This window comes from Acanthaster planci, linkage group LG16, assembly GCF_054643075.1.
Source record: "Acanthaster planci isolate LZ-2023a linkage group LG16, COTS_SCS, whole genome shotgun sequence".
Classification (NCBI taxonomy): domain Eukaryota; kingdom Metazoa; phylum Echinodermata; class Asteroidea; order Valvatida; family Acanthasteridae; genus Acanthaster; species Acanthaster planci.
The window spans coordinates 9,215,082-9,241,278 of NC_141792.1; the positions used below are offsets into that span (position 1 = coordinate 9,215,082).

At 42.8% G+C, this 26,197-nt stretch overlaps 1 protein-coding gene across 2 annotated transcripts; it reads right to left on the bottom strand.

Annotated features, from left to right (window-relative positions):
• Nucleotides 1-602: 602 nt before the first annotated feature.
• LOC110982660 (uncharacterized) lies at nt 603-25,025 on the bottom strand. Of its 2 annotated transcripts, XM_087147401.1 has the most exons (19): nt 24,892-25,019; nt 24,556-24,735; nt 22,287-22,572; nt 18,233-18,303; nt 16,959-17,064; nt 16,035-16,131; nt 15,541-15,645; nt 14,317-14,493; nt 11,991-12,090; nt 11,507-11,605; nt 11,276-11,356; nt 10,991-11,135; nt 10,236-10,328; nt 9,507-9,706; nt 8,719-8,880; nt 8,039-8,239; nt 5,011-7,490; nt 4,153-4,375; nt 603-3,793 (listed from the first exon to the last, which is right to left on the bottom strand). In XM_087147401.1, exons 2-19 carry the CDS (start codon nt 24,697-24,699, stop codon nt 2,708-2,710), a joined length of 5,856 nt encoding a protein of 1,951 aa, XP_087003527.1. In that variant the 5' UTR covers nt 24,700-24,735; nt 24,892-25,019; the 3' UTR covers nt 603-2,707. The 2 variants fall into 2 exon arrangements, with proteins under 2 accessions (XP_087003527.1, XP_022096937.2); XM_022241245.2 differs by lacking the exon at nt 24,556-24,735 and having other exon boundaries at nt 24,892-25,025.
• Nucleotides 25,026-26,197: the final 1,172 nt, after the last annotated feature.

The window sequence follows — 26,197 nt, forward strand, 5'->3', positions numbered from 1 at the left end:
TACTATACCCCAACAGACTAATACCGTTGAAAACAACTTGATACCTATTACCACTTTTAAATAATAAGCCCGCTCCCGGTTTCGACAAGATGGGTCACGTGATTTGACCCACATGAGATGAATTGAAGACCCAATTTTACTCTGGCACTTGCCGCACACAGAATGCTGCGGAAGGCTACGGTTGATTTGATATGGTTTTTTACATTAACATTATATTTAAATATTCAAAGTTTACTAAATCACTTGGTGACGTCATCGTGACTGAAATAAATATTAAAAAAATCAATAACAATCACTTGATTTAAGAAAACACAGAACAAATAGAATAAATTTTCCGCAACTTGCTAACCCCCCCCCGAAAGAGAATGTCTTTTCCGCAACTTGGGCAAATGTTTTTTAAAAAAAAGGACGAACTTGCAAAAAAAGGAAAGAAAAACTAACAAAAAAGAATGCTTTTTTCGCAACTTGCGAAAAAAAACCACTTCGCGGACGTCGCTGAAACATTACATACGGCACATAACCAAACCGGGATCCATGAACACCCCCCGAAAGCAGAGCAAACAAGGCGAAATCAACCACAAACGACACAAAAGAGCGCAACGCTTTCTTCAGATAGTTTTATTAAAACTCCTCCTACAATACCAACTTTAAAAAACCTACTCATCCTAAACACGTGCTGTTCCGAGTTGCGCACCGCTTAAATAAATTATTCAAAAACTGTCTGGTATAGTTTCTATGACCGATTTCCTACATTGTGCTTATTTACATTTCAATACTATTAATAGAAAATTTGTATGAGGAATATTGTATAAATGCCCTGGTCCTGTAGAGTTACAAGGAGATGGGTGTTTTCCTTCCTTTTGGGCGGAGATGTTGGACATGGCGATGGTTGAAACTAGACCACGTGGCACAACACTCACAGACCCACACAATCTGGTTCCATTCAGAATCTCTTTTGTAGAGGATGTTCATTCAGAACACACTGTGGCCTTGCTGAAAGAGATAACGCCGACTTAAGTCTTGGTAACCAAACTGGCTGTTCGTTATGACTGTGTGCAGAAGCATACAGCTGACTGTCCATGTGCACTGACGCTTAATCACCATTTTGTTTCCAACAATTGAGGCACTCAAGTCGCAACTTTCTCTATAAATAGCTCTGTGCTGACTGGCCAAGTACATGTAACTACATTTAGGCCCCAAACGGAACAAGTAACCTGCAGAGACACGAGCGCAACCACAAAAGGCTCCAGTCTGGAAAGTGTACCGCCATTTTGAAGACGGAAGTGACTGGCCAATGACTGTGGCACCGAAACTGCGAAGTGTCCTGTAGTGATGCTCAACAGGATCCATTTTAGAGCTTGTAAATTTGAAGTGTAAACTGTCAATGGCGAGGTCGTGGTTCGAGCTCAGCGATTAGTGTAAATTTGTTCAGTAAACAGTTAAGCATTAAATGGTTTTATTAAATGTATAAATATATATCTCATTTTACTAACAATCTCAAACTAGTCCTGTACATTTGTAACTAAGTGTGTCCTTTCACACATGTAAAGAAAAGAGTCGGTAAAAACGAAGCTGCGAAACTAGGGCTATGAATTTGCACCATTTGCCTCCGGTCTCAGGAGAACGTCACTCGTTTCAACTCGTGGCTTACCAAAGAAACTGCATCTTTTGTCAACTACCTCATTGTATCTTTCCACTTCACACTTTTACGTAGGGACTCCCTATAGTTAATCTTTATTCGTGATCTGATCACGCACTATACTCACACAATCGTACACACACCGTCACACCGCGTTTAAGCAGTACTTACGATTGGTCATCACGGGTATGGGCGTGTGTGTGCCTCTTACATTTACACATGACAGTCATGCGTCCAACTATGTACGAACTGTTGAGTCCACAGTGGCGAGTTTTAACACAGTAAAAACTGTCAGACTATTCATTAAATGCATAATTTCCCCTTTCACATAAACGCAATGTCCTCAACAGCCTGAAAAGTATACACAAGAATCGCACAGCTGATTGTGCACGTAAAACACTTCCGTCTAAACTGGGGTAAAAGATAAAACTCCATACAGGAAATAACCGTTGAACAATAACATACTGGCCAGTACATATGACAGGTGTTATAATCTCACATTAAATAAAGGAGTTCCTCTACAGCTATTAATGGAGAAGTGAAATTTTTACGAAGAAGAGTCGCTCAATATTCGTTCACTGTGGAGAAACGAGAACAGTAACATGAAAACATTCAATGTCACTGTCTACGGGAACAAGGAAATTTAGAAATTCAACACAAGCATTTATGGGTATTACACTGCGCAATCTCAAAAAAACAAAGGAATGGGGTTGGTTACTGTCTAAATAGATGTTTACCAAAGAGAGTTATTTTTTCCTGGCACATATATGCATCCTTTATTTCCCGTCGATATTTATGGGACATCAAATGCGGTTCAGGTTTCATGGATCACTTTGCCTTTGGAAGTTATATCAATGCTTGTTCAAATCACGTCAAATTTCCTTTCTACTCGAGACCGGCACATTGGAAGTTATCTTTCCCTCTTTTTTGATAATCCCTTCCGATTAAACCAAAACCTTCAATGTACCACTGTTCCAACAGTGACAGAATAGGATGGCAAGGTACGTAAACTCGCTGCCGGCTTGAGAAGACGAGATTGAATGAGGAAAGGGTAAAGGATCTTGTTGCTTATCGTGGCTGTGGTGGAGGTGGGGGTGGCGGATACGGATGACGCTCTGACAACATCTGTCTCTGTATGTGCTCATGCTGTATCTGCTGAGCCAAGACGTCGGGTATTGGGGGCCTGTAGAGCCTCGCATGGGGCAATGCAGATGGGGGCGCTCCGATGGCTGCAGCGGCCGCTGCGGCTGGGTTGATCATGGGGTGAGGTGGCTGGGGCACGGGGAGAGGGTTGGGCGGAAGGTGTAGGGTGGGCGGTAGGACGGCACCGGCAGGCTGATCAGGAAGGACACCACCTTGGGACAGGTAGGTGTGGTGGATGTGCTCTTGGGGATGGAAGTGGACGTGGGTGTGAGAATGTGAGTGGGAGTGGTGGTGGGGAGTTGGGGGTCGCCCAGCTGCAGCGGCTGCTGCAGCCGCGGCGGCAGCCCTTGGATCACCCATCAACGCCATGCGCTCCAGATGCATGCGCTCTGAGGTCAACCGGTCAACCGAGAAGGCAGAATTCTCTGGGCCGTGCATGCGCAGGTGGTGCTCAGCGTGGGCTCGCTCAAGGTTATGGTTGTAGGCATTCAGCTGCTGCGGAGAGGGCAGCGGCTCGCCAGGGTGGGGTGGGTGGTGAGGGTAGGCTGCGAGGGGCGTCGTTGTGGAGGTGCGCACTCCTACGTACTGCTGCTCGTAGCCGGGCTTCAAGCCCCGCTCGCGCATTTCGCGGTCCCACATCTCCATCTCCCGCAACCCCCGCTCCTGCATCGCCCTGAGGTCCCTCTGCCGCAGGTCCCTCTCCCTGAGCTCCCGCTCCACCAGGTCAATCTGGGCCTCCCGGCTGCCCAGGGCGTACACCTGCTCCAGCTGGTACTGCAGCATGGGGTCGGGTCCCATCAGGTTGCTGGCTGGGTTGCCGGGTACTACTGCTGAATGGGGCCGGGCATACTCACTCAGGGTGCGCATGGCTGGCATGTCCTGTCCAGGGTAGCCAGAGTACCCTGGAGAACCTCTCGGTGGTGGCATAGCAATTGGGCCCTGTTGCAGGCCATAGGTGCTGGTCACCTGCGCATCAGCTGATGTGTTCTCCGGTGGTGTATCTGGTTTCTTCTATTACACAGGAACAAAAAGAAAATGCCAAAGAGTGTGACTTGTGAGCCAACTGCTGGTCAAGCTTGGATGTTCACTAAGGCATGAAAAAGTTAGTCTCAATTGTCCCTTGTGTACACCCAATCCCTTCCATCGAATTTCTCATGTTAGCTCCATGTGAAGGAAAACAGCAAATAAAACATCCCTATAATGCGCCTTGCTCTAAATGCATACATGTACTAGCTGTTGATTCTTCATGGCTCCTTACGCAGATACACATTTTATATCAAAAATTATAAACTTCAAAAAGGACACCAACTTTTTATGACACCATACAAAAACATCCTTTCAGCTATGAATGACACATGACATGGACTCACGGCATGTTTGTCAGTGCTGCTCGGCCTCCTCTGACGTCTGTCTTTGTCCTCCTTAGAACTGGAATCCTTCTTAACGGCAGCCTTCTTCCCTTCTTTCTCCTTGGCAGCAGCTGCTGCAGCAGTCTTTGCCCTCTTGGCAGCCAGCTTGGAGCTATCCAGGGGTGAAAAGACCAAGTCTGTGCGACTGCAAGAGTTGATACCACGATGCCAGTGGCGAATGAATCTGAGGGATACCCATGCAAAAGAAGAAAAATGTGTCAACTCCATATTTTCTGCTTAAATATTAACCCTTCCTACTGATTAATAACAGGTAATCGTAATTCGTGAAAGCAACGGTTTTGCTTGGATCTAAGGCCTGCATTATACTGTACAATGTAGTAATGTAGTGTTCCCAACTAAGAAGAGTCTTTCAGTTTACAAATGATGCCTGGCTACAAGGATGTCCCTTCATTCATCAATTTTGAATGAGAGAACTACGTTACTGTCATGAAACAAACTATCAACATCAACATTTGTGGGGGCATGTGGCATAAGGTTTGTTGTTAGGGTTTGTAGCTTCGGATCATAGGGTTGGAGGTGGCAGCATGCGGCGATCTTGGGCAAGTCACTTAATACCCCCATGTGCTTCTCTCCAAATGGGTACCTGTGAACGCAGATGTGCTTTAGGCATGTGCGCGCTTAATAGGGCAGCATTGGGCTAGTATACTCCTCAGGGAACTGAGATGGTTTCAGGAATGTTAAGTTGTTATGAGACCAATGTGCAAGAATAATGATCATGATGCACCTTGAGCACCCAGAAAGGTGGATACATGCGCAATATAAATCTGAATTATTATTTTTATTTACAGGATTATTCACCTTGCAGAAGAACTGGTATAATCAGTTCGATCTACCACAACCGGATCAGGTGAGGGCATCCGAGGATAAACACCTTTGTCCTCTTCCTCTTCTTCACTGTTAGAATCTCTGGGGTCTTCATCATGCTTCTTGGCTTCCTGGCGAGGTGATTCCCTGGTCAAAGGCTTCTCAGCCCCAGCTTCCTCGTTTCTTTCTTTTTTAAAGACTAACGGATGGAATCTGGGAACATCAGGGGGCTTCAGGAAGTCAGGAGGTGGCATCTGGTGCTCTCTCTGTAGTTTAAGATCACGCTCAGTAGAAGATAGGTGTTCACCATATGTGGAATACTCTCTAGATCTGTGAAGATCTTCAGCGAGTCTTGGGGGCTCTCTCGTTTGTCCCTGCTCTCCAACTCTTTGAAGCTCTCCAGATTTTGACAATTCCCTTGATCTCTGCAGTTCTCCAGATTCAGGTTGCTCTGGTTGTTTGGAATGTTCACTGGATCTGGGATGCTCTTCGAGTCTTATGTGCTGCCTGGATCTCATGTGACTCCCAAAGCCATACCATTCACTAAGTCGAGGGTGCTCATTAGGTCGGATGTGTTCCAGAGGTCTTGCTAGACTTTCCACTGGCCTGCGAGGCTCTCCTGGTTCCTCTCCTGATTGCTCTCCTGGTCTGTGTTTTTCTGCTGGTCTATAATGCTCATTTTTGTGCATTTCTCTGTGTGCAGTCAGCTCACTAAGTCCAGGACGCTTCTTTGATTCTGGGAAATCATTCTGTCTTTCTCTGGACCTCAGGTAATCATCTTGTCTTGGGTTGCCAGCTGGTCTTGGATTATCAGTGAAGGTTGGACAATCATATTTTGGATGTTCTCCCAGTCTAAGATGGTTTTGTAAATTCCCAGACTTCGGGAGATCCCCTGGTCTGTGTTTATCTTCGGGTCTCCGGGTTTCACCTGTGTTAGGATGCTCTCCGTGCCGCATGCCATCAATTGATCGCAAATGTTCACTAGATCGTGGATGTGTACCAGGCTGTAAATACTCTAGGTGTCTTAATGAATCTCCAGGTACAAACAGCTCTGGTCTCAAGTGCTCCCCAAATCGTGCCTGCTCCCTGGGATGAGCCATATTGCCCCCTGTAGGTTGAATTCTTGATTGCTCGCCCAAAGATCGTAAATATTCATCTTGTGATTTGGGGGACTCCACTGAAGATTTGGACATGCCCTCCATATCTTTGAAATGGCTTCCAAATGGTCTGCTATGGTCTATAATGGGATACCGACGCTCGACACTTTGTCTGGATTTATCTACTGGAGATATTGAGCTCTCAGCTGACATTCTTGGGTCTGGCTGAGGTCTGGAAAATTCACTGGTTGATTTCAACTTTGACGATGACCTGAATTCGTCTTGAAACTTGTCATCTTTAAGCGATTCAGATCGCACTGCTTGAGGCTTAGGGCTGTATGAGAAGACAGGAGGTAATCTGGTGTTGCCGGAAGCCCTATATCGTTCATCAAATCTTTGTGATTCCTCTCGAACCTGAAACTGAGCTCCTTTTTGTTGTCTGGCATCGTCACTGGAGAGCTGCAAGTGATCCACTTGGTTTTTAAAGTTACCTATCGAATATCTGGTCTGATCCTGACCATCTCTTGAAAGTTTATCCTTTTCAGAACTTCTGGAGTTAGTCTGACGAGATTTCAGTAGTTCAGGGGGAGGACCACAGCCATCTGACTGCAGTCTATATTTGTCAGCAGGAGGTCTCGAGGGGGAGCCTCCTGCAGGAGGGCGTAGACTAGGAACTGGTGGTCTTAAACTGCCATCAGGGAAATAAAGCCTTTCATTAGAGCGCTGATAATCGATGGGATGTCTGAAGCACTCAGTGGGCTGCCTGAAAGGATCAAGAGGCACTCCTAGTTGGTTGCCCATATTTAACGGACGATCCGGTGTCTGCAGGCGAGGTGACTCAGATTTACAAGTCTCATCCACTTTGTCTTGCCTTGGTTCCTTTTTAACAAGTGGAAGAGGCTGATGCTGATAAGGTTCTGGCTCATCAACTTTTTCCATTTTGATGAGGGGCATTGGTGGAGGGCGATAAAATGCTTCGGCCTTACCAAGCAAAGGACTGTTTGAACTTGGACGACTTTCAAAGGGCTGTCTTGAAGGGACTGAGTCTGGGCTGTCAAAGCGCTGGATAACAGAAAACGGTTGAGAGGAAGGGGTGCCCTGACGATTTGCTACAATGTCACCGTCACTGGTATCTGCGTCCATCTTCTCCTCTTTGACTTTTACCATGGGTGTGCTTAGAGGGGTGGATTCCACCTGATCCTGACCTTCTGAGTCTGCTGTTGGGGAAGGTGATCGAGATGAAGAGCTCGTATCATCTGACATCCCTTCCCCTTCAGGGTGGCTGGACTCATCATTGGCATTGGTGATACTGTTGCTGTCTGTAGTTGTAGTGGCGTCCTGGTCGTTGTCAGAGTTTGTCTCCATCTGTTCCAGTTCCTGTGGAAAAAAATGAGCAAAATTCTCATCAAATTCCTACTTTCAAACTGTCGGCTGTAATCCAATGGGTCATGTACACCTCAAGTAGATGAGATCCAACTGTTCCTGAAAAAGTTTTCATCAAAGCAAGGGTACTTTTTATTTTCTTTCTTTATAGTAGACCTGAAGGACATGTTGATTATTTCATCCTAAATAACTATTTTAAAGAGAATTTCTATACATCAAACCACAACTTCTGCACTATGTAAAATGATGTTTCTCTCTCCAGGAATCTCACTTCTATGCAAGCAAAGTAAGGTTTGTGAGAATATCCTTGTGGTGATATTTTGAGGCTTCGTTTTGCGTTCATGATCAAATTTCTTCCACACTCTTGTTTCTATAAGTCAGTTTTTCCATATACCATATTCCAACATACACAAAGCTTAAAAATTCCGTGTTACTGGGAAGGTACCCCAATAAGCAATGCAAAAATATCTGATTGCAATATAGCTGCCATTGGTATTAAATATTCAAAATTGACACTGCTTCCATTTGAATGGACAACTCACTGGAGCATCTGTATCTGGCGCTCCTCCATCATCTGCTGCCGGTTCCTCCGCCCTCATCCTGGATTCTTCGATCGTCTCTTCTTCCTCTGCCTCTTCTTCATCTTCCTCCTCCTCTTCTTCGTCTTCTTCCTCCTCACCGCCGGGCTCCTGTTTAATGGAGGGTGCCGTTGGGCTCTCCGGGGGCTCTGCCCCTGGCTCCTCCTGGAGGAATGATGAACACTTACTTGTATGAGACAGACAATGCTGTTATACAACATCAAAGTTTCGAGCAGATTGACCCGTATCAGGGCCTAATTTCATGGTACTGCTAGGCACATAATTATTTACTAACAGAGGCTCTGTGTATTTAACAAGAACCTTTGGTAAAAAGCACATTTTGGAAGAAAACAATTATTACATATACTACATTAAAATCTGTTTGTTGTGCATCTGTGGGCGTAACCACACCAAGCACTGACACAAAATGGTGCCCAAGGTAAACACAATTGTCTGCTACGGTAAGCAAAAATTGTCTGCTAACTGCTAAACAGCAACATGACATTGGGCAAAAGTGTTTACAGGGTGTTTCCAACATGCTTAATACCGAGAACGAACCTGAACAATTTCTCACAGGTGCAAGTTTATATACCAACTTCACCCTAGCATTCCTTTTTTTCGGCCCTTTCAGTTGACTTCCTCACCTTGACTTTCTTTTCGCTCGACTTGCTGCTGCTGTCACTGGAGGTGCTGAGCATGCTCGGGGAGTTGCGATGCTTGTCCTGTTTCCTCTCAACATTCACAGGGCTGCATGGCTCGCTGACGCTCCCATGTTTGTTCCGTCCGCTGCGGAGAGTTGAGCTCACCTAAAGAAAGAAAAACAGAGAGGGATTATGACTGCATTCACTTGATACTGTTCATGATGGAACAAAAAAAATCTAACAGAGAGCGATTTAAACTTGTGGACTCACAAAAAGCAATGCTAGCTTTCTTTTTGCTGAACGTCCGTGCCCTGCATGGATACTGATAACTCTTTGTAATTCCAAATATTTTCAGGCTGAATGTTATTGGCCATTACACCAAACTCAGCAGCAAATGGGCCAATTTTCATGCGCCCAAAAGTTTTTTCTTTGTTCAATTTTTTCCATACTCCATCTACAATCCTGGCCAAATCTTGTTGGATCCCTCACCCCCTTCTCAATGTTGGGTCTCGCTGTGCAGTCTGTTTCCAGCTGAAGATGAAAACACTGACCAGGGAGGAGTTGAGGACCTGGGGAGGGTATGGCTATTGCCACGTGTCCCAACAATTTTGGCAGGATTGTAGCTCACCCATCAGTCCCTGCTGTGGATGACCTTCAGCATGTTACACGATCTCGCCTTGGGCATCTCAGACGATATGGATGTGTACCCAAAGTGCATACAGGTTCACTTTTAGAGCCCAACTTTGTGCCTCTATCAATAGAAAAACAAGGTTCAATCCCCTGTTCCTTACTAAATCCCTCTGTCTTCGACTTCTCAGCTTGTGGCGGCCAACGTCATAGGACTCCCCCTCCCTGACTGGCTTGAACATGAAAGCCGGCGGCTCCCGGGGGTTCTCGATCGGCGGAAGTTCGCCATATTTCTTGAAACTGAGACGACAGTTGGTGCAGAGGAGGATTCTCTCTCGAGACCCATGGTGCCAATCTTTGGATGCTGTACATAAACCACAACCATTTGTTCCATTCAATTGCATGAATTTTTCTGTTACTTTTCATGGAATTCCCAAGACATTAATTTCAGTAGTCCCTTTTGTGTAAAATTTAAAGCGTATTATTAATTATTTCTTTAATAGAAGGGCAAGCGTAATTCCAGAATTTAGGGGTCCATTTTTTTGTGTGTCCCTGTCAAATCTGACATATGATTTTGTAAGTTAAGGACACATTTTTTAGTTTCTAAGTGTGATAAATTATAAATGCAAATTACCTACCAAACAAATACTAATAGTTTGAAATCAATGCCGGTGATACCTCCGTGTCAAATAACAAAGGTCAGATGTAACAAGGATACAAAAATGTCACACTTTTGGACCCCTAATTTCTGGAATTACCCACAAATAAGAAGTGAGCATGAACATTTTTTATAAGTTATGACTTCAAGCATACCTACATGTAACTGCAACAAGCTGAAGCGCACCTATCTGGGACTACACAATAAGCAACTCACATTACAAGACACAACATACTTGTGGTGAAGCAGTGTCGGCAAGCGTAACTGCTGAAGTCTCTCTCGCTGTCGTCGCTGTCCATGTCACTCTCACACGCTGAGCTCAGGTCCACTACAAGAGAGAGGGCAATCCCATCAGAGTTTATACATGTACCATCATCAAGAAGCAAAAACGTTAAGAAAAGAGTTAAGTTAAGCCTCCTAGTCAGGATGCAAAGTGGGTTTGTCAAAAGAAAAACTATTCAGGACTGAATGATTACAATTCTACATGAACAATTTTGCTGGATTTGGCATACAAGCTTAAAGAGCTTGAGTCTTCCATAAAACGGCTGTGGTTAGTACTATCTTTGACTATCCTCCAAAATATCCACTGAATATATACTGTAGGTACTGGTATAAGACCTGCCCTTGTAAATCAACAGAAGTTGCTAGGAATCCATTCCACAAAATCCTTCAAAAAAAAATCACATCCTCTTCCATTGTTTCAAAAATTGCATGATTCTGGGCAAGTGGCACTCGTGTATATGGCAGATATTTCCACACTCAACATTATATCCATTTGGAGGAACACATGGAGACAGTCAGTGAAAAAGTGACTCACTCAAAACTCATTAGTCACTAGTGTAAGCTTTAGAGATGACCACTTGTCAACCGCTGGCTAATTTTTCTTGGTAACCTGTGCACAAAATACACCCTGGGTACCAGGTAAAATCAACTTTGTCCTACGCTTTTATCTCCCATGCGATGTGTTTGCATCCGGAAACCTCTACTTACAGAATTCATTAGAGGGAGGCCGATTAGCCCGGGCACAGGTCTTGATTCGACGGAGGACACTCTGCCTGCGATGCCGACGGTATATCCTCTGCCCAGACGCCTCTGGGGATTTTTTCCAGTAGTAGTAAAACTCGACAAGATCGCCCTGACCGAAATAAAAAGCCAAATCTACGATAACAATCTTTCTTCCCCTTTTTGAAAAAGAACAAAACCCTACATCAATCATACTTTTTGTCATCTGCAATGAATTTTCATCAGAACACATGACTGCAAAATACCACATACCCTTTCTTTGTGTGGGAGAAGCTCTTTGCGGATGCGGAAGAAATTCTTGCCATATTGGCGCAGTCCCTTCACAAAGATTTTCTACGGCAAGAGAAAAAGTCACAAACTTATATTTGACATTACAGCTCTTTAAAAACCTGATGTTGGGTTTCTTCAATTAAAGCAAATGTCAATTAACAACAGTTATTAGGTATCCCATCTAGTCTCTGTTGTGGTACATCCGGTCCTTACCGTTTCCTGTTCATTCCATTTCTTATCCACTGAACGTGGCACACAGGTCTTGACAAGAGACTGCAAGGCTTTGCCATAGTGGTAGTTATTTTCATGGAGCTGTCAGATGAGAAGGAAAGATATTGAGTAAAAACAAATTGGAAACTGGCATGAACTACTCTAGGGTAACATCCATCTTCAAGAAGGCTATTAAAGGGCCAGTTCATACTTCACGCGAGAGCACACAAACGCGACTACAGCGAATCTGTGACGTCAGATCAAATATTCGCACTACAAATTTGCTTAAGTTGAACACTTTTTAACTTAAGTGAAATTTCGCTGCAAATCTTTCGTGACGTAAAAATTTGCTTCGCTGTATCCATTTTAGCTAAACGACTTCCATAGACTGAAGCATTATTTGCGGCCATGGCCACTGTAAATCGGACTCAACCTCACCACGCAGCGACTCTCTTCAGTCTCTCTTCAGAGTATAACGACTACTTACACGCTGCAATGCATTGATTGTCGTGTCATCCTTGGATGCTACCTCGCAGCCCTCCTCGGGGGAGCCACCATCACACATGCCCACAAAGGCCGCCATACTCCTGCAACAGAACCAGAATATGGATTGCGATCAGGATACTCTGGAAGGCCTTTCGAGTTGCAGCATAGCAGATACAAGATGAAGGCAGTCGCACAGTGACTACTGACAAATATTCATGTTGGGGAGAGGTAAATGTCCACTGTAACATGGGGTTTTGCCCTCTGAACCTTTACTCTGTCATTATCTCAACATCTGCATGTTGAGACTTGTAGACAGGCCATTGACTGTCAAGAGTCAATGGCCTGTCTACAAGTACATGTACAGACTTCAACTACTTGGGGTTGCAGTAGTTGTAGCTGGTGTTGTATGCTGAGGTAGTGGTGGTTGTGGATGTTACTGTGCAAATGGTAGTAGATGTTGATGTTGATTGTGGTGGTTGTAGATTTTCTTGTGGTGATGGCCGTGGATGTTGTTGATGTAGTTGTGGTTTTGTGGTGTAGTTGGATGCTGTTTGTAAAAATTTGTTGTATATCCCCTTTTGAGGAAATGGTTAAGCCCCAGACGTTTCCACCAGTTGTACTACAATCATGCACCTGCATCATTTTGGAATTAGTCTGTTGTTACTCTAGATGTGCGTTACGTAATAGTCCTTGCTGTCAGCAGCTTTTTGGTAGTCAGTAGCTTTTCGATAGCCTTGTGACTTAGGTGTGTGAGCGTGTTGGATGAAATGAGGTTGGGCAGACCAGATCAGATTTCAATAGAAGACAGACGTGTGTGTTTGTTATGTGCATGCATGAATTTCAGCCCCCACACATAGCAGGCTTTGTTATCAGTGACCTATCGAAAGACTACACTTCAAAATATATGTAAGTGCTTGATTTATCCAGATTTTGTGAGCATTTTGGCTCCGTAAAACACATCGAAGAAAGAAATTCAGCAGCTCTGTCAACCAAACAATCAGAAGTGTTAATTTTGAACTTATCTTATTTGGTAAGAGTTTGGAACACTGAATTTATGGGCTTATTACAAAAGTCGATTGATTTGAGAAGTCACCAAAGAGAGCTCCATATCAATTTTGTCAGCTTAACCACTTCCTGCCGGGGATTCCAGATCCAGACAAGTATGCTTTATGTGCGTGGCCAGGGTCTCTGAACTGGGACAAAGGGAACAGGGACTTGCAACAAAAGACCGTACTCGGAACAAAAGACCAGGCTGCTGGGAATTACCGACATTTTTTCACTCTCAAAAGTGGAGATAAGCTAGCCTTGATGGGGCATTTAGAGCGAGCGGATTACCACCGAGGACAAAAGCGCTCCACCACCGCAGTGATGAGCCACACAGCACCACTGCATGCTAATCTGGCCCCTACTGAAAAGAGGTCAGCAGTGCACTGAGCCAGGTTCGTGAACAAAAAGGAAGTTGTATAACACCGCACAATCTGGGCTCTTTTTACAAGGCTGCACGCCTGGCTGAAATACTCAAGCGTCAATAGATTTTGTCTGTCAGGCTCGAGTGGACAACAGACAGTCCTTCACATGTTTGTAAGTGTCCAGTAAATGAAGATAAGAAGTTTAAAAGAATTTGGAAAACAGAAAAAAAATGATAAATATCCCGGCCCAGCATCATCAACATTGATAACTGCTCCGGCAGGAAGTGGTTAATAATTGCCTGCAGGTGACATACATGACAAATAAGCAAGTGAAGACTTACGTATGCTTTTAATCTGCCAAAACTTACCCACTGACGAGACAGTGTAAATACTTGTAAATTTATGTAAATATGTGTAGACTCTTCAGAATTAAGTAGAAAGTCTCTGGTGTTTCCTTTCGTTGTTGGGTTGTAAATATATTGAGTTGCAGACAGAAGGGACACAGAGTTTGGGAAAATATCCAACTTTGTTATAGTGGTGGTCGTAGAAAATGTGACGGTTGTGGGTGTGATGTTGCTATTGTCATGGTTGCTGTGGTGGTAGTTGTAGATTTTGTTGTGATGGTGGTTGTAGATTTTGTTGTGATGGTGGTTGTAGATTTTAGGGTCATGGTGGTTGTAGATTTTGTGGTCATGGTGGATGTAGATTTTGTGGTCATGGTGGTTGTAGATTTTGTGGTCATGGTGATTATGGATATTGTGGTGGTAGTTGGGCTTGTAGATTATGTAAAAGTGGATGGTGTGGTTGTGGATGGTGTGGTTGTGGATGGTGAATGTTGTTGTTTTCATTTTAAATTATTCTCTTTCCAAGAAAAAAAGGAACAACAAACTTAAAGTACACTTTGCTTTCACGGCATACCTTGCAGCCTGGAGGTACATCTTGAGGTCGCTGTCATGAATGACAGGTCGCCAGGTCAACTCCTCGTGCCTGGTGATCACGAGACCACTGGGCTGCTTCTCCTTGGGGCGAAGTTCAGGCAAGACAGCCTGATGACTGGGGCCAACTCTAATCTCACCCTGAGTGCTGGCAAGCCGTCTGTTAAGAAAAAAAAGAAAAAAAAGGAAAGCAAGGCACACAAAATGAAACCTGAAAAACATTCTCAAAACAGAACGGATTAAAGTCAGGACAACTCATATGCAATTTTTGACAGCCCTTTAATACCAAGTTTCCCCTCTAATTCACTTGCCCAGTTCAACATGTATGACCTGAATTTCACTTCCAAGCTAAAACAACTCAGTGAATTGGTCAAGGTACATGTAATGTACCAAGATACCAGTATTAGAGCCTGTCCCCAAGAAGAGAGTTGAAGAGAGCAACTTTGACTTGTCTTCTGTCCAAAATTGGAGCCGTATGGTTTATATGTGTGGCCGGGGTCTCCGAACTTGGACAAAGGAAACAGGGCCCTGTAACAAAAGACCGTACTCCGAAGAAAAGACCAGGCTGCTGGGCATTACCGGCATTTTTCACTCTCAAAAGTGGTGATAATCCAGCATTATTTTGAAACCGTATACCAGGGTTTGGGGTATTTAGAGCAAGCGGATTACCACCGGGGACAAAAGCTCTCCACCACCGCAGCGATGAGCCACACAGCACCACTGCGTGCTAATCTGGCCCCTATTGAAAAGAGGTCAGCAGTGCACTGAGCCAGGTTCGTGAACAAAAGACAGTTGTATAACACCGCCCAATCTGGGCTCTGTTTACAAGGCTGCAGGCCTGGCTGAAATATTCGGACGTCAATGAAGGTCACCTGTCAACTTAGAGTAGTGCCTGAAGATTACTCTGTGTGGCTATAAACGACTGTTAAATGGAATGGTGAATTGTTGAAGGATTTTGAAAACGGAAAAAATGTTAGTCATGCCGGCCCAGCATCCTAAACATTGAAAAATGCCCCGGCACGAAGTGGTTAATAATCGTGTAAGATGTCACATCATTAACCTGGGGATCAGGGTCCCAAAGAGGACCTGTTCAGTAACATCGTGACAACGTTTTACAATGTTACAGTATCTTTGCATCCCTTCCTGTTGCAAGAACTCCCCCTTCATCCATCCAACCCACTTCCCTCAACCAACATGACACACCCACCTCGTCTCGGGGTTGTAGCCAAGGATATAGAAGAAGGTGTCAGGTCTGGCCTTGAAGTCCTTGGCATTTTGTATATCCTTGAAGTGCTTCACAGTTCCCTTACCCCTGGATCGAGCACACATGGGAGGAAAACCCCAATAAATAAATGCCCCCGAAAAGACTCATTCACTGAATTCTGATATGAACACAGCAGCTCTTCAAAAAATGTCAGGATCCATGCAATAAAGCCCTTGAAAATGCACTATACCCGTACATGAAGGTGTCTACACTGGCGTTAATTTCAAATTACGTTGTGCTATTTTAAAGGGTACTGGTATTTTGTTGCCTATTTGGTTTACATATTGAGGGTTATAACATTCGTGAGCAAAACTGTGATGTCCTTTCAGGCAGAAAAACCTCAATTTTACATGATTCGTGAACAAAATTGCTCGAAAAGTTAAAGAGTGTGTCCGAAAAAAAAATCACGGCTTGGACCCTTTATATCTGTTACTGACCTCAGCAGTGACACGTGGTAGTTCTCTGTAGTGTCTGAAACAAAGAGCTCTCGGCTCTTAATGATAGGGTCTTTGGTGACCAGGTCAGTGCCAGAATCTGTGGCAAGATAAGCAAACCAACGCAAGCATTCAAGAATATTATATTCATTCCTAGTTGGTCACATTTGCTTCCTCGTTGTGGACTGCAACTCCATGCACTCCCAATCATCAGTCTGGGCCTTGTGGCAATGTAGACTAAAAGAAAATCTCTGATCACTGAGGTACATGTACATGTACACTTCAAGGCCCTCATGGTCTCCATATCATGTACCACTACATTCTTAAGTCTTGTGTGATTTTTTTTCCATTTTAACACAGAAATAAATAACTTTGAAGATGACCCTGCACTGATGACACAAATAAACAAAAACAACTGCACCATTATTCACATTGTTGGTTGTGGGCAAAGTCTACAGAAAATTATCAAAATATTTTGTAAGACAATTTGAAATATTGTTTAGTCTGAGATCCATGTCATTTCAACATTTCAGCGATGACCGAAGCGCATTCAGATCCTAACTGATGAAAAATGTAGAAGCAGGGTGCAACAATCTTTCTGAAAAAAATCCAACAATGGCCATGACGGGATGCACTGGTCCACACGTCTAACAGCTGGCCAATAACCACATACACCCATCCTATTCTACCCCGTCTTGGAAGAGGTACATGTAGCACCCATTATTGGCGAACAAGAGTGCCTTTAAACTAGCTTATAACAATGGAGTTGGTTCCACACTTCAAACACATATGCGCCATGTCTATGATCAATATCAGAGGAGTCATTTGTAAACATGAACAAGAAACAAGAAGTGCCAAGAGACCCAAACCAACCACAACAAACTAAGATAAAAAACAAAACAAAAATAAAACACTGCTTACGCCTACCATTTTCGGTGTGCCTGTCTTGGACCAGAAGCTGATAGACAGAGTCAGGCACTTCAGACTGACGGTAGAACCACTTCACCCCAACAATCACATTGTCCCGCTTGCTCTACAAGAAACACATGTGGTCAGCAGACTTAAGCACACTGGTGCTTCCAATCACATACGCTGTATGTAGTACTTTGATATACCGGTATCAGAAATAGGATGTTGCGTTCAATTAAGCTGTGTATACATACCGGTACATGTACATGTATACGTGGTACAAAAGGACAGGACCCAAAGAATTTTCAACTTCCACAGCAAAATTCAAAACACGGTTGAATTGGCACAAATGTGGGGCCCCTGATGCCCTTTAATTAAAGACCACTTTGTTTTCTCAGTTTTCATTTCAGAAGAGCAAATTGAGCTACATGTATTTCTTTTAAGAATCACTTTGGAATTCTGATGAAAATTGTCAACATACATGTAGGAAAAAAGACGAGGCTTCCTGTTATACTCATTCAAGATTATTTGAGAGCATTAGTTCTGGAGACTTCCTACTCTTTTTCATTAGACAAGGTCATGAAGGCATCTCAGCCATGTACATGTATTTGTGTTCATCCAACAGCACATTTAATGCAAATTACAGATGATAATGTGTGAAGAAGACAACGAAGAAATGTTCAGTTTTAGAGGTGGGAGGAGAACTCTGGATCAATGTTTCAGGGAAAACCCACAGACTCAGATGTACATGTAGGGACTGAAAACCTTATCCCCATGTGGACCGAGCCGGTTTCGAATCCAGGCCTCCAGAGGTACATGTAGAAGGCAAGGAAAGAAACCCTACACCAACCTGACTCCATGTACCACTACAAAGCACATGTATGGGGGAAGGGCTGAAGAAATACAGTGTACATGTAGGACAAGTTAAAACATCTCGTCGAGTTTGGAACAGAAAATCTGAGACACCAAAATATCTATGCATCTTTGCGAATACCGTAGGATACAATGGAGTTGAGCAGTTTCTTCACTGTGTAAGATCAACTTTTAGGTTGCAACAGGGGCAATACACCAGTACACTTTACATGTACATTGCTGAATGATCCCAATGTGCTGGATATTTACCTGACTTCTATGGAATTGTAAAAGCCAACAAAAGTGACTCAAATAATGAACAGGTTAAAAATAAGCAATCTTTCCAAAGTGTAGCTTAATTTACACTGACTTCTTAGAAAATTAAGGGGAAATAATGAGGAAAATGTGATTAATCATACATGTAGAACAAAAATACCTACCACTCTGAAGTCTTGTATTGTGCATATGAAATATGGCATGTCGGGCCTTGGACTTTCCACATACACACTATCTGTTACACAAGAAATCACAAACATTAATACCACATTGCATGTACCAGAAGCCTGCAGTACACATGTACATGTACATGTGCACATGTCACGCAGATGTTTGAAGGGGCCTGGGTGTTCAAAAGCATTCACAACTGCATGGAACTAGACATGTCCGCATCTCACATGGTACATGAATGTCAATGTACATTCATTTACATGTATAGGGCCTACCCTGGACAGTTTTTTATTCCTACTGGTCGAAACGGATCACGTGACTGCGCGTATTTACGTTTACATGTAATGATGCCAGGCTGCTAAGAATTGATAATTCCCGCTGTGAAAAATCACGCGCTGGCACACGGATACGAGACAGTTCAATCGGGTCGGACTGGTCAGACATGTCAGAAGTCTGTGTGCATGCAGAGCATTATTGAGGCACCACGCGCGACCCAAGTTCACTGAAGGGGATTTTATTGGACAATTTTTCAAAAGGAATGCATAAAATGGATGGGGATGCTGGGGAAAATGAAAATTACTGTATAATTTTGAACAAAATTGGCGCGAATCCATCACATGTTGACTTCTTTTGACTCCCTGAATAAAAAGATTTTTATGAATGGGAATAACTACATGTATGTGCTTGACTGGCCTCACGTGGTACCCGGTACATGTACTGTACAGTGTATGTCAATGTGCATGTACATTCATTTACACGTACAGTATACCCAGAACAGTTTTTCTATTCCTACGTTGAAGACCTTACTCAGGAGAACGAACACTGACAATGCGGCTCGGGCATTTAAGTCACATCCATTCTCCTGCGCCGGTCTTACCGTAAATGCACGTTTAAGACCTGCCAAGCGCATATTTATTCCCTTAGTAATACATCTGAGCAATGCAATGAACATACATTGACATACTCTGCAATGTACATATACAATGTATGGGGTAGAGCGCATAATTTTTTGTGCATAACAAGTTAGAATATGTAAGAGTCAGCATAAAATTGCAACATTCACCAACTGAACACTTTATTGCACATACATGTAAATGTACTGTACACATGTATACATATGCACCTGCACATGCATCATATAATGCAGTGTACATGTACATTGTACATGTACATGTACATGTACAGGAAGCTTTATTACACAAAATATCTAATATTAATCAGCATGCTAATACAGTGCGCAGTCATACCCCAGTACATGTACAGGTTCATACCGTACATGTACGTACATGTACATGTAGGCCCTATGCCTTTAAACATTGTGTACAATGTAGTGTACATGTAATGTATGTACATGTACATGTACCGGTATATACATGTACATACCACAATCTGCATGACTAAAGCGTGAGACGACATGTACATACATGTATACTACTGTACATGTACACAATGACCTAATCATCCCTAGAAATGGCTTGAAGTCATTACCCTCATCTTTGCCATCCAAAAACAAGACCACATCATGGAAATTTATGGGCCAAGATCTTTTCCCTTAGATGACACCACTAGCAGTCTAGGCTAGTCCAATAATGCACAATTTATGGGAACCCTCTGGCCACTTGACATACATGTGTACATGTAGCACCCAAGCACTTATGTACTGCACCTTGCTAATCCTCCCAACCTCTCCCCCCTTAGGGCCAACACAAAAAAAATTTACATTTCTCTGCATGCTCATGTGCTGATGCAGGTTTCCCTGGTTGTTTTAACTCACAATCTGCTCAGAGAAGTAATTCTGTGATAATGAAATTTACTGTGGGTAGTGCACTGCACCTGATGTGGAACATATTTAATATAAATGTAACATATAATGTACATGAAACACAGGTGTGATACATACAGTACATGAACTGTACATGCACACGTTTCTTTACTCTATGCTCCAATGAATGATTGGTATACATGTACCGGTACCCGAAGGCCTACGGCATGTTGCAATGTAATGTACAGTAGATTTGATCATATGATACTGTGCTACACTTACATGTACAATACGAATGTATACAATACATACATACATGCACACGCTTGGGTACATGTACCGGGGTGCACATGACAATGTGCCTTTAAAATCACTGCATGCACAGTACTAGTCTCTACACCAACAGACAATGCACAAAACACAACATGTTTTTTGGCAATTTACAAATTTTTAGTTGTACACAAACACTGTGACATGTCTATGGGCCCAACCTCCATCCATATACATGTATTGTGAGAAGAATGCCTCTGACATGCACACTTTGTGTAAGAGATGAACCGGCAAACAGCACTGTTATATGTACATGTACATGTACATGATGCGTTTGCTTGCAAATTGTCTTACGTTGTTTATCTCACTGTTGCCTTTTTGTAATCGTTGTAAGCTACATGTACAATGTACATATAATTCAGCCCTCAGGCTGTATTGCCAGTTTTTTTTAATAAACCGGTTATAAAAATGATAATCATAGAAGAGGTCAGACGAAGCAGTCTGCAAATATTCTTTTGGGAGGGCTTTACAGTGTGGGACAAGGTGTAGGGCTTGGGAAGGCATTAATATTGATTACAGCATCTGCTGTCATCCATCACTACTGTGTTGCACAAATGCACATTAGATTTTTTGTCCATGTACCTTTCATTTACATGTAAGTGGAGGGAGTTCTAAAGCAATGGCACAGTATAGTGTCAGTTGTAAAGTGGCATGCATGTACATGTATGCACATGTAGCATGTACATGTACATGTACGCATGTACATGGCAGCACTAAGTATTTATTGTAACTAAATTTGAACCATGGAGCTGGATTGTTTGTAGACTGAAGCAAGTCGGACTTACGTTGCTCTTCCTTAGTCAGTACTTCAGCCGGTACGCACTACACAGTCGTCGCGCTCAGCCCGGCAGCTCATATAACCCTTGTACATGTACTTGGCACCCTCATAAATAGCCTTTACTGTACAACGTGTGTCACACGTTACCAGTCAGTACATGTAAGGTCGACTTGACGGATAAACCAATTGGACCCCCCTATCAGTGGATATACAGTAGTTATTCATAACTGCATATGAACGACATGATCTTGCATTTTGTGAACGGAATTTCCACCAATCAAAGTATGTGTAGTCAGACTTGTAGACCCGTTCATTATAAAGCAGGTAACACGTAAAAACAAGTCCTGCAATGTGATTAGCCGCTACCACTTTTGGTAGATGAGTCCATTCGCTGCGTACAAATGGTTGGCAGATTCGTTAAGTAGGGATTTTTTAAATGAACTCATAGAAATAAGTGGACACAAGAGGGCGCAAAGCAAGTAACAGTGCACAGTCTCGTTTGATATGGTATCCAAAGCAGAAACAAAGACGTCACAGAGATCCAGACTTGAGTCAAGTCTGGATTGTTTGGGCCAAGTGAAAAAAAAACCAAAAAACAAAAGTTGGTGTCATGATAATACAATGAATCTGGTAGGACTTTGTGGGGGACGGTAATTGCTTTCAGTAACAACTGTACCAACAAATTTGGCAACACAATACATGTATACATGTACAATGTAATGGTATCTGATGGAAATTGGAAAAATATCATCCATGGATGAAAACAAAATACCAGTAGACTGGTTCTCAGTCTGCTTAATTTATAATCGGATTGCAAGATAGCGAAATAGACTAGCTAGGGGCCTGTAGAGTACTCTCAGTCACATGATTTTTGATGGTTAGTGTTCAATTTACACAGATGTGCGCAGAAATGTGCGCACCTTCAAAGTCTCTCAACATTCCGGTACACATGCATACATGAAACAGCCAACAAAAAGGAACAGATTTCTAGGTACGGTGTATGCTTTTTATGCATTTGCCCATCATGTTACATCACATTAAAAATCTCTTTATGAAAAGAAACAAGTATAAAATTCTACCACTGGTTAACAAAAACCACATCTGCAAGCATGGAGGAAATTTTCGACCTTGAACGAACTTGGAAAAAAATGCATGTAAGCGAGTTGGATTAACTCACCCCCGACAGTATACGTTGTACTGTGGTCCGATGTGGTATATGACATGATCTCCCCATCGGCACCCCGCTTGATGCGCGAGGACAAACTGTTCTTCCGGCCACCACTAGGCTTCATCGGCGGTGAGCGCTGGGGTGGGGCATCGTCGGCCTTGCTGATCTCCACGGAGCGCTTGCGGCGCGGGTGGTGGTGGTGGTGGTGGGAATGGCCAACACCCTCCTCTCCTCCCTCTCGTTTCTCCCCCATGATTGAAACTACCGGTAATAATGCCCCGGTTGCTGGATAGTCCTGAGTGACATCAAATGATTGACTATTCAAATGTTTGACCTCAAATTTGATCAAATAGTTGGTCGTAGGGCAAATATTCCATCTACTGTACATAAGGCCTCTAGAAAAGCACTATTTATTGATGTAATGTACATGTACAATGTACATCAAAATAATAATATCATAGCAATAATGTATACATGTACATGTAACTTCTCGCTTCCATTTCTTTTGTAGGCATGAAGGAATGATTTATCAATCAGGAAAGTTTCAGCCTATGATACAGCTTAGAGAAATGGACGACCTCTTTATTTTATAGCGCTGCACTTCCAGATAATTAAATTGAAACACATAATTTGTGTGTTTTACAAAAAACCTACGGGTGTGTTAAAGATCCAACTTTTGAATACATTCAACTACATCATGGCACAGGCCTAATGCTGGAAAACATGTTAAAAATGGGTCATTCAATAAATTAGAATGTCCAGTATTTTACATGTTCCTGTCACATCTAATATATTTTTGTAATGTAAGTTCACAACTGCACATTCTCTAATTTTTACGGGTGATGATTAATTGCAACATTACGGTACCTGCCAAACAAACAAAAACAGTTTCAAATCAATTTCAGCATATTTCCATGTCAAATTATTCAGGTCAGATGTAACAGGGACACCAAAATGGCACACTTTTGGACCCTTAATTTATAGAATGAGCAAAAATACCACTATTGAAGAGTAGCTGTTCACTAGTGGTAAAATGGCAATTTCCCAGAAAGTCAAGAAAAACTGTTGCATAGAGTTACATGTGTGACATGTACTGTACAGTGCCATTAGCCATCAACATTTGTGTCAAGGACGTACCGGTACATGTACAATGTATGTACATCACATGCAATTCCCGATACTGAAGACCATACATGCCGCAATGAATTAGTTACGCGCACTCAGAGTGCTCTGCGTCAAACATGCATATATACCGGTACTTGTGCGCCTATGCGGTGAGTACCAAAAACCACGCCCTCTTTTGTTCCACTTGGACAAATTATTTAGACACGACATATTAACTACAGTGTACATACATACATGTATTTGAAAATATACGCATAACCTCTGACTGGAGGAAATGCAATGTCACCCCATTGGAAGTGGGTACATCATACATCAATATCCCAGCGTAAACCATTTATGAACAGGCATTGTATGTTGGGTGCGATCTGCATCTGCATAATATAGTCGGCACAACATCCCGAGGACACATCACAGCAACTGTATTAGGTTTGTGTTTGATCGATATGTGCGATTTGTTGCACAGTTTGATGTTATTGCAAGATTTGTTATTTTTGTCAACAATTCTGGCGTCAGCCAGTGCAATTTGCTTTCTAATTCAAGCTTTTGAAAGATCGTGAAAAAAGAGAACAGGATCGACCAATCGCACAGAGGGAACAGGCGATCATGCAGATGACTTAAGCCAATCATGCCCAGCTATCAGCAAAGCCAAAGTACATACTGTACATACTGTACATGTACAAGCACATGTAGGTTATTGAACAACTCGATTCAGGACAACCTGACTGTTAAGAAAACTTGACCATTGGACAACTCCACCGTTAAGACAAGTCGTCCATCGAGACAAGTTAACTCCGACCTACATGTAGAAACAAGGACATGCCAAGCGCATGCGGATGTTATGCAGTAACTTGGCATCGTCACTGACCATCGATCTCTAATACATGTATAAGGGATATCATTGATCTCCATTATGTTACACAGCAGATCAATGCCTACCAGTAACACAAACTGCTAGGCGATGTATTTCGGTGAAATTTGTGCGCATTTCACGCACGGGCCTCAGGCCACAGCATGCACAGGTTCGCGACTAGAAGTGGCAATGTATGGTGCATGTATGGCATGGTAAAGGAAACAACAGCCAGCCGCATTCCACATGCACCACTGTGCGATGGATTAGCGGTGAAATTTATTAAATAACATTAGCTAGACGCACCAACATGAAGAAGTCGATTTGTTTCAATGGATGACTTGTCTTGATGGTCAAGTTGTTATTCGGTTTGATGCAGATGGTCGAGTTGTCGGTCGAGTTGTCCTGAGTCGAGTTATCCCAACGGACAAGTTGTCTTGACCCCAACATATGTACATGGAGTAGGCCAGGTAAGCATGCCTCGGCCTGTGAACATGTACATGTAACATTACGATGATTTAGGCATGATCAACATGGTCCACTCCTCAGTACTGTTGGGGACAAGGAAATTCACACAAAGACTACAAAACTCCTCATACAATTTATAGTATCTTTAAAACTAAAATGCTTCATACAACTTACTTTTTGAGGTTAACCCTTATCGAGCAATCACCATCATCTATAAATTCTCCCTGTGGTCCCAATTTCAGAAGGAAAAACGTTGTTTTGGTCTCATGACGATTGGATTTGGTCTGATCATCGCCTCCGAATCAACTGATGCGAATACGAACACATGAGGGCGCTATTTCAATGCGCCGCGCTGAGGCCTGAATTTTTATTACGTCTGTCACTTTTATCCCACTTTTATTCACGTCTACGCGTACCGTCTGAGCCCCTTTCTTTTTTATTCAACAATACGCAGTATCATCTATTTTTACAGTACCAACAGATTTGTTTTGATGGCTGATAAAAATCGGCATCTTGTTTTAAACTCTGGTGATTCGTGACGTGCGCATGTTAATTATGAGTGACACCGTCGATGGTACCATGGTGGTACCACGCGTCGTTTGCATAATTATAACGCGGCTTTGTTAATCTGTGTCTTGTAATATGAAATGATATTTCATAATTTTGGGACTGGTTCTCAAATCAAAAGGGTATTGGATATTTCTTACTTAAAGTCTGATTTCATTGCATCTTTATGAGAGCCCATGGGCGAACCGGCGAAGCACCGAGAGCTCGATCGAGGCAAAGGTGGGGGGGGGGAAGGGCGGGAGAAGGGAAGTAGCAAGCCCACTGATAAAAAAGGCCCCAATTTTGCAGAGAAGTGCAGAACCCACTGGTGGTGTTAGGAATAACACGGCAGTGCTTTGATCAATCAATTTCGGTTCCGAATTTATCCTTAAATGGTTTGAATGAGTAGTTAATTGGACGCAGCACTTACAGGATAGCCTTGCATTGCTTGAATTTCACACCATCTTACCAAATTTGCTTGATAAAAGCATTCCATTGAATTATCATTACAAGAACGATCAGAAGATGACTGGTAATTTGTCTTTCGAAAGACAAGCTACCAGTTCAATCATGCGAATGACGAAATTGAACGAATTTGCTTTCCAATTCAACGCCAATCCCGGAAATGACGATAAACAGGACGAATGAGAGCACTTTTGTCGTGAATTACGATGCTCTGAAAGTGAAATCTAATTGTGTTATTTCGAAATTGCAATCAATATTTAGGGCGAGTGACCGCTTTTGACGAAATTAAACTTTCTTTTAACTTTAAGCAATTTCAAATGTAAGAAAAGTGACATTAACCAGAAAAAGTTAACACAAATTCAATATGAATTCAAACACGAAAAAGTCCGCTTACAGTGATATTTTAGGCTTATTGAAAATGAACCCAATACACCAAGTATTCTTTTGATTTATCTTTTCTTCGATGCCT

Bases quoted from the DNA above. Each gene is read 5' to 3' on its own strand.
- LOC110982660 (XM_087147401.1), bottom strand. From the start codon at position 24,699: ATGTTGGGGTCAAGACAACTTGTCCGTTGGGATAACTCGACTCAGGAC. The intron at 18,304-22,286 runs GTGAGTTAATCC...CTTGTGTAACAG, and splicing joins TACAACGTATACTGTCGGGG to ATAGTGTGTATGTGGAAAGT. The intron at 11,136-11,275 runs GTATGTGGTATT...TATTTCGGTCAG, and splicing joins TTCTCCCACACAAAGAAAGG to GGCGATCTTGTCGAGTTTTA.